The sequence below is a fragment of the Oreochromis niloticus genome, linkage group LG9, assembly GCF_001858045.2.
Source record: "Oreochromis niloticus isolate F11D_XX linkage group LG9, O_niloticus_UMD_NMBU, whole genome shotgun sequence".
Taxonomy (NCBI): Eukaryota; Metazoa; Chordata; class Actinopteri; order Cichliformes; family Cichlidae; genus Oreochromis; species Oreochromis niloticus.
The window spans coordinates 896,973-915,156 of NC_031974.2; the positions used below are offsets into that span (position 1 = coordinate 896,973).

Below are 18,184 nucleotides of genomic sequence, written 5' to 3' on the forward strand. Positions count from 1 at the left end.
TCTGCCCGTTAATAGAACAACTTTGCTAATCTGAAGAAGTTGTATAATTTATGGGACAAAAAAGCCTTTTAAATTTAAAGTCACCAAAACTTTGACCGGATCTTCTGATGATTTATCTGGTGAGTGTATTTGGAGTGCAGAAAATATGGCAAAATAATGATGAAATGACCTTTTAAGGCATCTTTTGCCCTGTTTTTGCTGGAAGAGTCGCTCCCTCTTATTCTTGAAGAGTCTTACTCGTATGTGCTAAGTGTATAGGTGTGAGGGTGGATGGTATTTGATAGCTTGCCTCTCTCTGTAGGATTGAGCAGGCAGAGCTGATGAATCGATAGTTTTGAAGGAAAGTGATTGATTCGATTTATATAATGATGTTGTGTATGTTAAGCTGGTCAGCTGTGTATGCCCACATGTTCAGACAGCTTCAAAACCCCCAAGGAACATCAAGGAGTCAAAAGCACGAGCTGTTATATAATATCCCTCTAATGTTGCTGTCATCTTGCCTCCAGTTTAATGCAGCTATATACTTTTGCAACGTAAACAGTTTGAAGCGCTCCTCCATTTCAATTCAGAGCCGTTGAAGTCTCAGATAAACGCTGCGTCGTGTCAACGGGATCCGATTGCACTGTGGAGTCGCTAAGTTCTTTATAGGCTAAAACCTCTAATCCTCACAGATGTTTACATAGCATTTAGCTAGCCTTTCTGACGGACAGGAGAGCCTCTGCTGTGTGTGTGTGTGTGTGTGTGTGTGTGTGTGTGTGTGTGTGTTATGTAAGGTAGTATATAGAGGATCATGCCAGGTCAGTTCTGTGCTGACACAATCAATGTCAGCTAATGCTTTCACTTTTTGTAGCTGTTTCTCGTGTGCTCTTCAGCGTCGCTCTCTGCTTTCACTTATCAATATTTCCTTGTGTGCAAAGATCTATAGAATGCATACATTCACTGGAGGCTTTTCTCCACAGAGCAGTACTCTGCATCAAGGGCACAACTTGTCCTCGTTATACTTAACCTTTAATGTCTCTCATCATAGAAGCACAGTATGGACTTAATTTTAGATTAAGTCTTGATTTTTATTAAAAAAAATCTGATTTTAGGGTTTTGAATGTATCCTGAATCACAACCTATGACAGCTAGGATAACGAGAAAGAAGATGGACGGATTGAGTTGTCAGTCTGACAAGCAGCTGGATGCTACGTTAACACTGTTTAACTAGTAAATGATAGCATGCTAATATAAATGCTATGGGTTGTGGCAGTTTCGCTGTGTTTGATTTATATTTCACAAATTCTGTGATAGTTCAGTGAGACTGAAGACTTTGCCAAACCCTTGGCAGATCATATATAGATGTACAGATAGAGAGATATACATAACTGACCCATGCATTTTGCAACTGGCTATCCCATTTACATTTCTTTTGATTGCTATATATTTGCAAGCCACTTTGCAACCCACCACCAACCCAGCTCTTCCCTTCAGGCTGTCTGCTCACAGGGTCTTCCTGCTGCTCTCCTCGCCTCTAGCTTTCTGTGTCTGCATGGAAAAGTAGGCAGTTCACATAACGGAGGTATACTACCAAGTAAAATAAATTATTGGATATGAACTTTTTTGTTTTTACAGTCCTGACTGAACTTTTAGTTGCTCTAACAATGGAGTGATCGAATATCATTCACTCTGCAGTTAATCATAATAAGTTAATATTAATCTCTGGCTCTCCTCCACACTGTATCCTTTGTCATGTCTCCCTCGCTTCCCCTCCACCCAGTTGCAATAGATGGAGTCCTAGTTCTGCCGGAGGTTTCTTCCTATCAAAATTGAGTTTTTCTTTCCCACTGTCACCAAGGGCTTGATCATGGGGGGCTGTCTGATTTTTGGGTGTTCTCTGTATTCAGGGGTCTTCTTGATTATCAAAAGGAGGATCATTTCACTTGACCAGCTTCTTTCAGTGCTTCTTACCATCAAGTCATTCATAGCTGTTGCTCCACAACATTCACGTCCTGAGTCTTAAACCTGAAAACTCCTCGCCTACCCTCGCTGTCTGAAAATGTTTAATTTGTCCGATTCTTTTTCCGATTTCCTGTTAGCATGTAAATGAAGAATGAGGCGTTTCCGTGCTCTGATGAAAGGTGTTTTTTTGACAGGCTTCCTCTGTGTTTCCTCACAATAACACACAGTCCTCTGCTGTAACCTATCTAATTTGGTCAGCAGAGTGCTGCCCTTGCTAACAGGCACTAGGGCAGTGGTGGGGAAGACAAAAACTCAGGGATGTAAAATGTTTTTGGGGGCATTATTGTATGATCAGAATGTCCTTCTGTGATGACTAAACAAATAGAAAGAAGTAAAATTAGCGTATAAACAGAATTTAGGAAAAACTTTTAAAAAACTGATGAGCTTTAGACCTAAACAAGCAATTTATCATCAGGAAATCCACATGGACACGGTGTCTCTGACCAGAGCCTGTGTGTGTGTGTGTGTGTGTGTGTGTGTGTGTGTGTGTGTGTGTGTGTGTGTGTGTGATATTCAGTGTGTGTCCCGCTGCTTACTCATTACATCTGCCTGGTTGTGACAAAAATAATCACGTGTCTCTCGCGCACACACTCACACAGTCCGTGTCATCCTCTCTCTGCTGATGTTACTGTTATTACTGAGTGCTGATGTCAACATCCCCTGTTTGGGAGCCAGCAGCATTCTCTCTCTCTCTCTCTCTCTCTCACACACACACACACACACACACACACACACACACACACTTACTTGCTGGCCCGAGTAGTTTTTCATCGCTCAGTCAGTGAATCAGCGACTGCCTCTGCAGAAGCACGCGCAGACACAGACACTCAGCTGAGAACACAGTGTCTAGACCTTAAACTTGCCAGACACACACATCTCTTCGCTCTCACAGACGTAACTGTTTGGTGAGGAAGCGAGCGAGTCTGCTGGCTGAACTGGATCCCAGACCTAGATCTCAGCTCACAGACTAACGCCTGTTTCAGAACAAAGAGCGGACAGTTAGTCGTATAAAATAAAAAAGCAAGCTTTTTTAAACTTACCTCCTCTGATTTGGAGTAAAATGTGTGCTCGGAATAGGAGATGAAGCAAAGTAAAATGTACTATGAAAAGTATTGCTGTGGTTAGTGCGGTCCACATGGTGTTCCTGTTCATTTTGTCTTGAATTTAAAAACTTTAGAAATAAAACAGGAAAAAAATCAGTCCATGGGTTTTTATAATAAAAAAAAAAATCTGAGTGATGTTCGCTGAGCGTCAGCGTTCAGAGAGTTTACAAAATATTTCTTGCATAATAAAATAAAGCGTGCTGAGAAGTGATGTGATTTTTAGCTGGAGCCCAAAGGCAGCTGCTGACATTTGACAGCTGAACTGTGTCTAACTTGATTAACGTCACTCCGCCTGATGTCAGCACACCGTTACACTCTGTGCTCCGATCAGTAACACACACTCTTTACAACAGAGCGCTGATAAATGTGACTGCTGAACCCACAGAACAACCGAACACAGGCAGGATTCAAACCAGCAACCTTCTCTTTGTCCTCCACATCCTGACCCTCCTCCGCCTTTATTCTTAGCTTTTTTTCCCTCATCATTCTTGTTTTTTTCTTCCTCACCTTCTCCTTTTCTTGTTCTCCTTCTTTTAGATTTGTTTAAATTTACCTTTTTTCCACACTGATTCATTTACTCTTAATCTTTGATTCTATGTATTTCTTCACCCTTTGGTTCTCAGAGAGCCTCCTTCATCATTACACACACACACACACACACAGGTAAAGTGTGTGTGTGTGTGTGTGTCTGTGGGTCTGTATGAGCGAGCGAGAGCAAGAGAGAGGCTCTCCTGATGCCAGTAATAATAACAGCATGATTGTTGAGTAGCTAATCAACGCACTACAGAGTTAATGAGCCCATATAAGAGAATCGAGGTGTGTGTGTGTGTGTGTGTGTGTGTGTGTGTGTGTGTGTGTGTGAGTATTTTAGAGAGAGGTAACCCCAGAGCCTCTGATTTTCTGTAGCAGCCAAACACAGAAATAAAACTGAAGTGAAAACTCACTTTTTAGGAGACGTACATGCACACATTTTTCATACAAACTGGTTTTGAAACACACACACAGGCTGAAAAACACACAAGCACACACACACGTGTGTCACGTAGCTGGTGTCACATCGAGGATCCCCTCAGTCTGGAACAACAATCAGGGGGAGGAGCTGCTGCAAAACACAAACACACACACAGAGTGGAAGAAACCCACACTTTAAATGTAGCAAACACACAGACACACGTGTGATGCAAAGCAGAGCGAGGCAGACCCTGGATGAGCTGAGGTCTGCACTGAGAGGCAGACAGAGAGGCTTAAGAGATCAAACCAGAGGAGCAGCCAGCTGAGAAAAAGTCTTATTAGACTTTCTAAAATCACCAAATCAACACTGAGAGACTCTGTCTGTCACACAGATCTGTCACCAAGTCCTCAGATCACTGCTGCCTAAAAAGTCACACCACTCAGAGACGTTGCAAAGGGGGGAATTAGCTTTAAAGTCCCACACTGTTACTTGTATCAGGCTCTAAACGTGTTTCCTTCTGCTGTAAAGCCGAGGTTTTAACCTGGGTGTGTTTGGGGACTGACTCAGTGCTGGAGACAGCCTCGAGTGGACATTAGAGGAACTGCAGTTCGTGGTACGTTCTGTGCTAGCTTCATATTTCAGACCTGGAGATCAGTGCTGTTTGAAAGATGCTACGCTTCATGCTAACTGACACACATGCTAAAGTTAGCATAGCAGGTCAGTGTGCTGGAACGTCCTTTTATTCTGGAGCAGCTGAAATCCTGCTGGCGTTTAAAGAACTTGTGTACTTCAGCAGCAGTTATACGAGGTGACGTGAGTGTGTGTGTGTGTGTGAACCTAACCCAGTCTGAAATGTCCTACCCTTTGGCTAACTCTGCCCTTCATTTAGTTCTTGTATCTCTGTGTGTTGTGTGTGTCCTCACCTGACTGTCTCTGTCTCTACCTGTACATGTCCACATTCTTTCCTTTGTGTTGTGTGTGCTTTTGTGACTCAGCTTCCTTTGTATTCTCAGTACTACTAACCCCAATGCTTTGAAGTGTTACAATTAGTTTCAGTTTTTGTGTAATCTCAATACAAGAACATTGTGTTGTTACTTTTAGCTTTTGTATCTTCTAATTGTGTGAAAAGCATTTTTTCGTTGGGTGGTGGCTGACTGTCTAAGCTGGTCATTTCCAGCTTCATATTTTCCTTCTTGGACTGATTAGAGTAGCTTTGCATGATTGACAGTCCAAAATAAGCCCGGTTAATCTCATCCTGGGGCAGCAAAGTGAAAGACAAAATGTCGAAATCTTCTTGTCTCGAGGTCTGCTTCAGCATGAGCACATGTTGCTGCCGCTGTCATTGTTCTCCATGTTTAATATGTTTTCACTTCCTGCAGACACAGGCAGAGGCTGTGATATTTCAGAAACACTTTTAGGTCCTTTTAATCATCTTTAATCAAAATAATATGGACACACAGGGCTTTGCTGCAGCATTTACGATCTGCTGCTAACATAAACATTTACAGGAATACCGTTTTGTGATTCAGAGAGTGCTGCTGTAAAAACAGGCCCGGAAAATTATGTGTGTGTTTAAAGAATGATAACATAAAACAGCGTTGCAGCGCTCTCTCCACGTCCCAAACCATGCTTACATTCCTCGCTGTGTCACTTTCAGGTGTTCTCCGGGATCTTCACAGCAGAGATGGTGTTGAAGATCATCGCTCTGGATCCGTACTACTACTTCCAAACGGGCTGGAACATCTTCGACAGCATCATTGTCTGCCTCAGCCTCATGGAGCTCGGCCTGTCCGATGTGGAGGGGCTGAGCGTGTTGCGCTCCTTCAGGCTGGTAAATCACACAGACTGTCCCACGTTTACCACCAAATTCAATAAAGTGGTGGCTGAAATTGAAATGTTGTTGATCATTATAACACATAGTTCATCGGCCAGCTGATTTCTGATTGATTTGCAAAGACTAAAAAATCCTGAAACCCAACTAAGGGCATAATTCCTCAGTAATGAAATTAAATTTCACTGTATCTTATTTTGAATAAAAATCTAATTTTATTTATCTACAAATACTTAAATGTAGGTACATTAGAATAAAAGGCTAACAAGTTAGTTTTTACCAGAAACAAAGAAATAATTACACCTGTTATATTTTCTCATATCTTAGCAGGACAAATAGTTTCTAAAACATGTTGTTAGAAAGTCAGATGGTGTCACATTACCCTCGTAAGACAGTCTGACATTAGAAAACACATTCTGATGTACAAACACAGGAACAGCTACATCAGCTCTCTGTTTCATTAGGAATTACTAAAGAAAGCATATTCATAGTTGGGAGATAATAATTAAGCTGGAAACTCAGCTGATTGGCAGCTGAAGGCCCAATGAGACGGCAGCGTTCAGCAGGATGTTTCGCACCTCTCAGAGGACGTGATGATTGGCTGATAATGAGCGATGTCACTCAGAATAAAAGTTCTGCTGCGGCCAATATTGCTGCACCGGCAAACAAGGAAAACAAGATGAGGACGGCAGCAGTCGCACACACACACACACACACACACACACACACACACAGATTCTCGCAGGCTGTCTTCATCAGTCTGCGTCAATCTTTCTAAGTGTCACTCTGGGTATTGTCAGGTTCCACCAGAGGCAAACACACTCACACACACACAGACTCACGCACACACAGACTCACGCACACACACACTCACACACACACAGACTCACACACACACAGACTCACGCACACACACACTCACACACACACAGACTCACGCACACACACACTCACACACACACAGACTCACGCACACACAGACTCACGCACACACAGACTCACGCACACACACACTCACACACACACAGACTCACACACACACACACACTCACACACACACTAATAAAGCCACTCTGATGTTTGAGCCTTTCTTCTGCGTCGGCCTGGTTTCTTTGTTTTTTCTTCCTCTGTTCTGTTTCTCTTTTGTTCCTCTGTTTTCTCAGCCGTGCTGCGTAATTTTGAATACTGTTGTTTTCTTTCTCTCCTCTCTCTCTGATGCTGACCTTAATTTTGTTTCATGGTTTCATTGTCTTTGAGTCTTCCTCTCTCTTTTGGTTGATTTATTTAAAATAAACAGAGAAGTAAAAAACACCTGTGAGTCCAGAAACAACACAAAGCCCGTCTGTGTCGATATGGATATGCAGCTTCAGACACAATCTTTAAATGAACTTCAAATAAATAAAATCTGCAATTTTCCATAAATCCACAAAACTATGATTTTAAATTCTGTTTGTTTTGTCAGATTTGTTAAAGATCCATCCAAAGACACATTTACACCATTTACTTCAGACAAACATGACATTTCAGGCAAAGCTGATGAAATTTAGCAGAAGAACACGAGGCGACTTGGCTATCATCATAATAAAAATGGAGGCTAGGCGCTTGGTTACTGCGAAACTGTCGAGCATATAAACCATGACAGGCCACACCAAACTCTCCTCATCCTTTATCGACGTTTTACAGACACCTACCATGTGATGTTAATGATTTTGGACTTGTGATCATAGGATCAGATGAATAAGGTCCCAATCACACAGGCCCAGAGACCAGTCAGTGACCAACCAGTGGTTGCTAGGGAAAAAGGTGTATTCCCCGTCCTCTTTGTGATTGCTTTGATCGCCAGTATGTTGCTGCAGTTGCAGTTTGAATGAAAGTCACAGACCTAACAACAAACACTGCTCTCTGGGCTGTAGTGAAACTGTGGAGAGTGTGACACGAACCAGAAATGGAGAGTTTGCCTTCAAAGTAAAAGTTGTGTCTTTGCAACATGTCGACTGCAGCATTGAGGCACAACTTTTACTTTGAAGGGGAACCTCTGTGGTTTTTCATGCAGCACTGTTTTCACATCTGATTTCACCTGGAAACAGCCGCAGGAACCACTGCCAACCTTCCATTTTTCCCTAGCAACCAATGGCTCAATTACATCCAATATGGCGGGAAACTCTTGAGCAATGTGCCCATGACATAATATGAGAAACCTGTTTTTAGCTCTGCTGTCTCTTCCTTTTCCTTTCTTCCCTTGCAGCTTCGTGTTTTTAAGCTTGCTCGCTCATGGCCAACTCTCAACACGCTGATAAAGATCATCGGGAACTCTATGGGCGCTCTGGGCAACCTGACGCTCGTCCTCGCCATCATCGTCTTCATCTTTGCCGTGGTCGGCATGCAGCTGTTTGGAAAAAACTACCAGGTAACGCCTCTGACCCAGACTAAGGTACGGGCCTGACCTCACTTGTTCAGAACATTGAGCTTCTTTCTGCCGCCTGTGCAGGAATGTGTGTGCAAGATCTCCAAGGACTGCACTCTTCCTCGTTGGCACATGAAGGACTTCTTCCACTCGTTCCTCATCGTCTTCAGGGTGCTGTGTGGCGAGTGGATAGAGACCATGTGGGACTGCATGGAGGTTGCAGGGCAGCCGCTCTGCATCCTCGTCTTCATGCTGGTCATGGTCATCGGAAACCTGGTGGTGAGTTCCTACCTGCTTAATCAAAAAATCCCTTTTCGACAGGTGTTGTGAGTGTTTTAATCATGATGATGACTTTTGGGAGGTGTGACTGACTTATACTGGGTATGATAATCTATTGGACTAAGTTGGAATGTGCTCCAGCCAGTCAGTTGGTGTTGGCAGTCCGCAAGTTAAAACAAATGTTGTAGATGAGATGTAAAACTTTAGTATCATTAGCAAATTAGCATCATTGGCTAGCTATCTAACATTGGTCCCTGTAGTCTCAAGGTCATTGTCAGTCTCCAGAGACAGTCACCTGAAATGATTCAACATTGGCAAACTGGAATGTTGTTGAGAAGGAGGAATGGCTGCTTTTGGCCTGTAAGTTGGTGCAATGACGTATTCAACCCAAACACAAAGGTTTTACACCTCGAATACTGCTGCAGGCAACAAACAAACAGTCAACAGGAGTGGAGGGAGTACATTCCATAACTAGACTCATGTTACAATAAGATGTTATCATAAATCACCATGAAGTCTAATGATTTCTCTCACTTTTCTCAAGTGTCCATGTAAACGAGAAGTTAGAAATCCTGATGTTGTCAGACAGCGTCCATAAGCTTGCCCTTGGATTCTGACTATCAGGAGAATCCCAGCTGATGAGTGTTTCGATGAAGATTTTTCGCAGAAGTTGAGATATTTGCTTCAGTGTGGTGTGAACACACCATAGTGAGAGATGCTAGCTAACTTTGCTCATAACTGTGAGCAAACTGAGTTGGTAGTTGTGTAGTTGTGTTTGTCTGTGCAGGTTCTTAATCATCCAGGTCATGGTCCAGTCCAAAGTGCTTGAATCAAAGGCCAGCTGTCTTCTATCCAGGCACTTTGGACTGAGTCGACAGTCGTTAGGGTTAGCGTTAACTGTAATTCAGCATTTTGGCTGAACAGAGCTGGTTAAAAATAACTGTCAGGCAGAAGAGAGAAGCTGTGTTTTGGTCAGCAGGTGGGCTTTCATGACGTGACTTAGCCATGTGCTACCGTGGGTATCGAATCCTGCTTCGAGTCGAGGCTGAGTGATGAAAATGTGACAGCTCAGCCTGCTCTGAGAAGACTTGTGCTCCACAGAGGAGGGATGCTTGATGATTTTGATGGCCCTGTGACCTTCACCATCACAACATGCATATCCAAAAAGTCATTTATTTCATCTTATAATTTTTACTATTAATAAATTTCCAGAGCAAATTCTTGAAGCTGAGCTCCTTTTAACATTAAATATATTTCACTCGTTTTATGCTCAGTCCATTTTTATGTTTTGTTTTTACCCTTATTATTATTGGACTGGATTAGCAGTTTAATCTTTGTGTAGAGTAAGTGTTATCACACACATACACACACACACACAGACACACACACACAGACACACACACACAGACACACACACACAGACCAATGCAGGGCGCACTTGACAAAAGGAGAACAGAAAAGATTTCCTTTCTTCTGATAACTATCTGTCATCTCATCTTACCCAGCACCCCCCAACACACACACACACACACACACACACACACACACACACACACACACACACACGGAGCTCGTTTTACCTCACTTACTATACAATGCAACCCCCTGCTAGCATGAACACATCACCTCTGTGTGTGTGTGTGTGTTGTAATCAGAGGGATTCAGAGCAGATAGTAGTACGTAACTGGAGAAGAGAAAGCTCCACTATCAGATGGTTAAATGACTGCGCGCGCACACACACACACGCGCGCACACACACACACACACACACACACACACACACACACACTGATGAATGCAAACATTGGAATGTGATGGGAAGAATAAAAGGGGAAAAAACATGGATGGATTTTATGAGGTTTTCCGGGAAATGTTTGGGTTTACTGACTCACATGGAGGGTGTGTTTGTGGTTATTTTGCTCGTTAGTCGAAAAAGTACTGGTTACTTGTGAACTGGTAGAGTTGACACTGCTCTGAAGTAATAATGAGTAAGTTCAGCAGTCAAACTACATCTGAACCAGATTTTGTTTAAATATTATTAACTACATTTCAATGCAGCTGTCAGGACAGGTACTTGGCACACCTCCTTTATGCCTTTAAGCACTTTTAAAAAACCTATCATCACACACTCACACTCTGTTTCATCGGGGCTAGATTGGGGTTCAGTATCTTTTCCCATACTTCGACACTGAGTAGCTGAATGTCCAATAAGAACCTTCTGATTAAAGCCTGACCTGCTCTACCTCCTCAGCTACAGAGGATATTCCTCTGTGGAATAACGTGGGAGGATATCTGACTGAAATGAATGCAAGCAATAAAGCCGGCCATCAACTTGTGTTTGGCCTCACTGGACAAAAATAAAATCCATAATAAACTTTGGATATTTTATTTCAAGTAGTCTGAGGTGAAGCCTGATTCCTGCACCTCCTCCTAACTTTGGTTTCAAGACTGAGCTGAAGTTTTTCATTTTCTTCATTTTCTGGATTTGCTCCTACTATAAACGTTAAAAACACTCAAATCCCAGAACTTGAAAGTGTTGCTTTACCTTCTCCTGCTGTATGATTTCCTAGTTTGTCTCAGCTGTTGTGTTTCTGGCTCTTACCTAATTCTCAGTGGATTGTAGATGAATTTATCCCATAAATCTGCTTCTTCCTAGGACCAGGATCTCAGGGTAACATTACTCACAAAGACCAATACAAGATTTTCTTTTTTTTTAAATTAACCAAAGTACAACAGGTCGAACAGATAAATCAACTCGTGAACAGGAGATGTTTGGGCAGCAGAGGAAACTAGGTGCCGCACCGATGCTGCCTTTTCTTTTTTGGAATAAAAATATCTTGGATGAAGAGTTTTTAGGTTTTTTCTGGATCTGTGAACCTATATCCATCTCATGTTTTTTTATTGTTAAAAACAGTACTTCATAGATTTGTTGGTATGGCTCCATGATCTTTGATGAGCCAACATGAGCCTGATGCAAGGAGAGCAGCAGCAAAACCCAAGAACAGAAGATTTCAGGCATCAGTGACAATATGATGATAATTAAATCAGACACAACATAAAAAAAAGAGCTAGAGCTCAGGGTGGGTTTCAAAGCAGCTTGCAGGGGAAATGGTAATGTGACAACAACTCAAGCATCTTAAATAGCTCCACATTTGTGTCCCATCTGCATTTGTAGACCACGTTCAGCGTGACTACGAGGCCTGCCTGCACTAACCCTCTGCTCTGTTTCTGTTTCTTGATGCTTTTTATTTGGTTTTAGCATAATTTTCAAAACATGACAACAACAAATCTTTATTATCGTTTTCAGTGTTGAAGTTCAACAAAATCCATCCAAACTGATAGAAGTGCGACTTTATACAAACTTGGGCACCAGTTTCACTGAGAGGTTGAGCAGGTGATTAAATCAAGGCAAAAAAATCCAAAATAAATGAAAAGATATTTGATCCAAACTGGTTTTGGGTTTTCTTCCTGCAAAGAAGAGTTTTTACCTCCACACCCACTGAAGGATGATTTAGGCAGAACAAAAATAATGACTTTCTCAAAAAAATAGTTTTCTAGTTTATAATTTTATTTAGAGTTTTTTGTCTATAAAACAGTCACAAAAAGATTGATCAGCCAAACTTATTTGCATAATTATCCCCATAGAAGGATCCATACTGTTATTATTATTGTTATTGTGGGTTTAATACATAGCATCAACTATAGCCTAATAAACCAATTTAAACCTGCAGGTTTACGTTTTATACCAGTGTTTTGGTTTTCCAAACAGATTTAGCAATTTAGGAGGTGTCTGAGTAGCAGTCAGATCTTAGCGTATATATATCCCAACACCAGAGTTTGGGGTCCAAATACAACCGGATAAATAGAATATATTGAATTAATATATTTAAATAAATATATTTAAAGGAGGCTTTACATGACAAAGAAAGCAGGATCAACAAATGTGGAAAAAAGAGCTCGAATACAATTTAATTTTACTCCTTAATTTCCTTTTTTATCATTTTCATTTTGTTCCCTGGGCTCCTCGTTCTGTCCCTCCTCTTCCTCGTCTAGTCTTCGCACTCTGTAATATACTCTGTAGTGGATTCTCATATTCACCAGTCAGTGGATCATGAAATGTGTGTGCGCGCAGCAATAATAGAGTCTCACTCATCTATTTAGCTTAATGGTCTCATGGATATTTAATAATGAGCTTGATAGGCCAGACAGCTCACACACACACACACACACACACACACACACACACGCGCGCGCATGCAGACAAGCATGCAGTCAACAGCCTCTTATTCTTCTCTTGTCAGTGACAGGAATTGTATCTCCTCCTGCAGAGGGATATGCTGACCTGAGTGAATGAATATGCCTAAACACAAGTGTGTGTGTGTGTGTGTGTGTGTGTGGGTGTGTGTGTGTGTGTGTGTTGTGATGACCGAACCTTTGCTATTCATGTGATTTATCCCTTTAGAAATGGCCCCATTGCCTTGCATGCGTTCACGTGTTTGTATGTGTGTATGATTTTTTTTTTTTTTTTTTGGTGGTGGTTATGGGATGTCACGTTGTCAGACCTCATAACAGGCAGTGAGGAAGGAGGAAACAAGTGAAAGCATGTTCAAATACTGTAAACAGACAGGAGGGAAACAGGAAGGGTAATTCAAGTTAAGGTAACTCGAGGTGATGCCAAACGGAGGAAAGAGGTGGTAACAGAAACTGAGAGAGAAAAGATCAAAGGAAAGGACGAGAGGGACATGTCATTAAAGAAAATCAAGAGAAGATAAGGAAGAAATTGGGAGCAAAGGAAGGAAGAGAAGGAAGGAAGAAGGAAAAGGGGAGGAGAAAAGAATAAAAAGGAAGGAGGACAAAAAGTGGGAAAGGACAGGAGCAAGGAGAGGAACTCACAAAGTGAAAGATGTGAGAAAAACTCAAGGAAACAGAATAAATGAAAGAAGTTGTCAGAAGAACAAACAAGAAACAAATTCAAAGAAGAAAAAAGAGAAAAATAATTATTGCAGAAGGATAAGAAGAAAAGGTAAGGGGTAATAGAGACGTAAGAAAGTGATAAAACTGATATAGTATAGGAAGGAAGGAGAAAGAAAAGAAGTTAAAGAAGAAGAAAATGAAGAGGGAAGAAATTCAGTAAAAGAAAGAAGAGGGGGATTTAGAAACACGAGAAAAGGTCAGAAGGAAAAGGAAGAAGTAGGGTGATAAGAAAGGAAGGAAGGAGGAAATGACGAGATGAAATTAAAATGAAAGGAAGGAATTCAAAAGATGAAAAGACCAAAAGGGGGAAACACAGAATGAGAACGAAGAGTGGAAGAAAAGTGAAAAGTGCAAAATAAAACATGAATCGAAGCAGGAAAGGGAAAAATGAGGAGGAAATAAGGAAAAAGAAGAAATACAAAAAAAGGAAGTTTCACTTTAATGAGTCAGAGTTTTGTCACAGAAACATTTGGTGGGCAGGACGTGAGACATGGTTGCCGTGACACTGAACCTTACGATGTTACTCTAACACCCAGAAGGCACCGGGGCAGGAGAGAGGACCAGCTGTTCGCAGACCTACAGTATCGCACACGAGCACACAGATGACACGTTACTGTAAGGAGCTGATTCTGATTTTAATTAAAAACAGAATGCAGTTTGGTTGAGCTCCCACGTACACACACGCCTAATGATGTGTGTTGTTATTTACATTTGCTTAGCCACTCGTACAGTGTGTGTGTGTGTGTGTGTGTGTGTGTGTGTGTGTGTGTGTGAGATAACCATCCGTGCTTTCAGTGGCAGATAAAGAAAGAGGTGCGGAATTACCTCTTATCTCATGTATGCACACGGGTATGTCACAGTGTGTGTGTGTGTGTGTGTGTGTGTGCAGGCTGAAGCTGAGTTGGTTTGTAGCAGTCTGGGTGTAAAGTGTGTAACACACTGACTTTACATGAGACACACAAGTGATGAACATTCAGAAACACTCGTGTGTGCGCTCTTTTTATAATTAGCTGTTTTTATTCAGGAGTTTGATGTGATAACCCCGATGTTTCAAATAGCCCCGCCCCACTGGACTTGACCTGGCGTGTTTTTTTCTGTAAGCCAATAAAAATGTACTTTAAAATTTAAACAATATCAAGGTCACCAATTCGTTTCTAATTTATGGCTCAATCACAGGAAGTCCACCTCCTCGTAACCTCGTTACCTGCAGGTTGCATTGTATTTGCTGCAGTTGGGGATGGATTTAAAGTAGTTGCTGTGACCCACTGATTGCAGAGGTTGGATGTGCAACACCGTTAACCTCTCAAGCCACTTTTCATCATCAGCGTCATTGTACAGGTCATCTGATGGGAGGCAACCTGTCTCCAAGCAGTCGCAGTCCCACTTGGACTGACTGCAATCACTCCACGGGTTATAGATTCGGGTGAGAACATAGAACAACCAGTGGATGGGCAGCTACACCTTCACACTCAGGTCTCTCTTTATCACTAAGTTCCAGTACAGAGTGGACACTTGATTCTCTTCTGCTTGAAAACTTTGGCCTCAGACTTGGAGGTGTTGCTTGACTCCAAACTTCCCCAGGAAGAGCTGGAAGTTATCGCTCGGTGACAGCAGAAGGACCACATCCTTCTGCCAAGATCCTGAGGTCAACACTTGGCAGTGAGTCTGACTTACTGATGGCAAAGCCAATCAAACTCAGCCTCACATCAAATAGCCCTTAAGAACAGGATAGATAGTTTGTCATTAAAGGTAAATGTGAAATTGATTAAAGTTGTAAATCACTGGATTATCCTAAAAGAGTAATGGATTCATTCATGTGGATCTCTGTCCTGATGTTCTTCAGAAGCAGTTTCTGAGCAGCCTTTGTTCCTGGGCTTTTATTCTGAAAAGTGTTTCCTGCTACTTCCTGCAGACCGTGTTCCTGAACTGTGTGTCTGTGTGTGTGCAGCTGCAGAGAGGGAACCAGATGTTTCTTTGCTGTTTCTCTTTATGACAAATGAGCAGCTGAATGTGTTTTCCTGAGCCAGCACTTGAGCAGCAGCACACCTGCCTCTGCGCTCCTCCTCCTCCTCCTCCTCCTCTCCCGTTTTTTTCTCCGCTTCTTTTCCTCTCCTTTCATTTATACATATATATTCACTTTTATCATCGTCATTTTTAACAGGGCCTCCAAAGCTGCTCAAACAGCACAAGTCAGCAGTTTGAATTGTCTGGCTGATTAATTACATATATGCTGGATGGGTCATTCGTAATAGAAGAAACATCTGGTGGAGATGGAAGTCTTATATAAGGCGCTTCAGGTCAAAGCAGAAACAACACACGTGCGGAGGAAAATAAATGGTGGGATGCATCAACTCTGTTACATTAAATGTATATTTTTCTAAGACGAGTTTTATTATAAGTTAAAAATAAAACAACAGGATTCAGAACACAATGAAAAAGTGGACAATTATGGAAACCAGGACATTTTGGGCTTGTATTAATCAGTCCAGTGGTGATAAAGAATATGAACTCTTAGCACTAACAATATTTTAATTTCCTCTGTGTCCTGAACATGGAGTTTATAATGAAACCCCCCCAAAAGTGCTACTTTTTGTGTGAAATGATTAAAAGTCCACCTGACCCATGCTGTAAACACTGAGAGGCTTGGCTTGCAGACTGCATGCTCTCAGGGTCCAGTTCTGATGTTTAAACCCGGTGGACAGCACAGAACTATGAGCCTCATGATGGACTGAGAACCTGTCCAACCTCTCGTCCTGTGACAGCTGCGACAGGCTTGCCTCCTAACAGCAGTCTACCCCTAACACCCCCAAACTGGATGAAGAGAGCAAAACTATCCTATTTAATAACCGTAGAAACACCTGGTTGGATAATTATGATTGAACTGTTTTTGTTTGTTCATAGGTGTCCTAAAACATCTCCAGTACGTGATACCTGAGAGACAAACCCAGGGCAGAAAACCCAACACTTCAATTTCAGTTTCACATGTAGAACCACGTATGTGATTATTCACATATATAAAATAGGCTCCATCAGCAGCATGGATGGATGATAGATGATGGAGGCTGGATGGATGGACATGTAGTATGCTGTTCATCCAAGGGAGACACATTGGACACTTGTGAATGTTGCTTTGTATGTAAAACTTTATTTTTAGCCATATATTATAAAATTTACTGCAAGCTTTTGTGTTTATTACTTTATTAATTACAGCCTTTTGAAAGAGAGAGAGCCTTTTTGGATCATTTCTTTTGATTTCTCATTGGTTTCCTTAAGATCAGTAGTTGTTACCACAGTTACCACAGAAACTGTCACACTGAAAGAGCTGAACTTAACTTTTAAGGTAAACGTGCTTTAAAAATATCACTTTGTGACACTGCTCTCCTCAGAGTGTACAGATTCATTGTTTTAAGAAAGTAATTAAGCTAAATGCAAAATCCTTAAAACACTCCAACCACAGATTGTGGGAAATGATGGATAGCACTTCCACCCGCTGTAGAAATGTGACCCTAACATGTCTTTTAATGATCGGTCTGAGGCTCCAGTGTTTCTGTTAGTGATTCTAAACCGTCTTAATAGAGCGTCCATATACTTTTGCTCACATCTCGCAGCCTTCTGCTTCTGTATTTGTACATTTTAGGCGTCCCTCTAACTCAATTTGTCCTCCCTGTGTTCAAACATTATATAAAACAATATTACAGGCTCACAGATAACCTCGTCCTCTCCTCGCCGTCTCGCCCGCTCTCTTTCTCTCCTCTTCCCTCTCTCTCTCTCACCCTTCCGGTGGTTTAGTGGATCTCTCTCGTTCTTCATCTCTCACGTTGCAAACGGTTTTTCCCAGGGGGCTTTGCTCACAGGGGTTTGTTGTGACGAGGACAAGCACCAAAAGCAGATCATGTTACCTGCCCATTCATCACCACCACCTCCCCCTGTGTGTGCGTGTGTGTGTGTGTGTGTGTGTGTGTGTGTGTTGCTCAGCTGTTTCCAGTACAGCAGCAGCTGCTTCTTGGGCTCTCCTCGACTACCTGAGATGAACTTCACTCAGAGCTGAGTGCTCCTGTATGCACAGTCGGTCTTTAATGATGAAATTATTCAGCGAGTCAGCGACAGCGACCGTGATGAATGACGGGACTCTGTAGATCTGAGCGAGATGCTCGCTTTAATGCAGGACAAACAACATCCAGCACATGCAAACTCCATCTGATAACAGAATTCAAAGCGATGCAGCTCCTCGTCTCTGTCCTCTTTGAGTGTTTAGCTACTTTGCTCCAACAAACACTTTTATTCTGAATTTTAGACAGAAGTGTTTCTTAGTCAGCTTCATTTATTAACTCCACTCTTGGTACCTGACTTTTGCCCTGCACTGGAAGGCATCCATGTGAGCTATGCACTGATTAATGAACACTATTATTTCATGCATATTGTCACGACTGGGTCCACCGGCGTGTCTGTGAAACGGACCCAAAAGCAGACACCAGAGAGATGAAGTTTTAACCACAAGTCAGCTGTTTATTAGCTGAAGTCCAAAACAGAAAAGCAAGGCAAGACTAAACTAAAACCTAAACTGGGATAAACTAAACTCAACATGAAAACATTGACTCGACGTGAATCTGAACAGGCACCTGTGAAAACTATGACTCGAA

General features: G+C 42.0%; 1 protein-coding gene across 3 annotated transcripts in view; it reads left to right on the top strand.

Moving 5' to 3' along the window:
* Positions 1-18,184, top strand: part of LOC100703031 (sodium channel protein type 4 subunit alpha) — a 243,891-nt gene that overhangs the window by 155,447 nt on the left and 70,260 nt on the right. For all 3 annotated transcript variants that reach the window (XM_019356723.2, XM_025910382.1, XM_013265205.3), the window contains exons 17-19: positions 5,714-5,887; positions 8,133-8,294; positions 8,376-8,570. In XM_019356723.2, the coding sequence (XP_019212268.1) occupies positions 5,714-5,887; positions 8,133-8,294; positions 8,376-8,570 (531 nt within the window). The remainder of the gene's footprint in view (positions 1-5,713; positions 5,888-8,132; positions 8,295-8,375; positions 8,571-18,184) is intronic.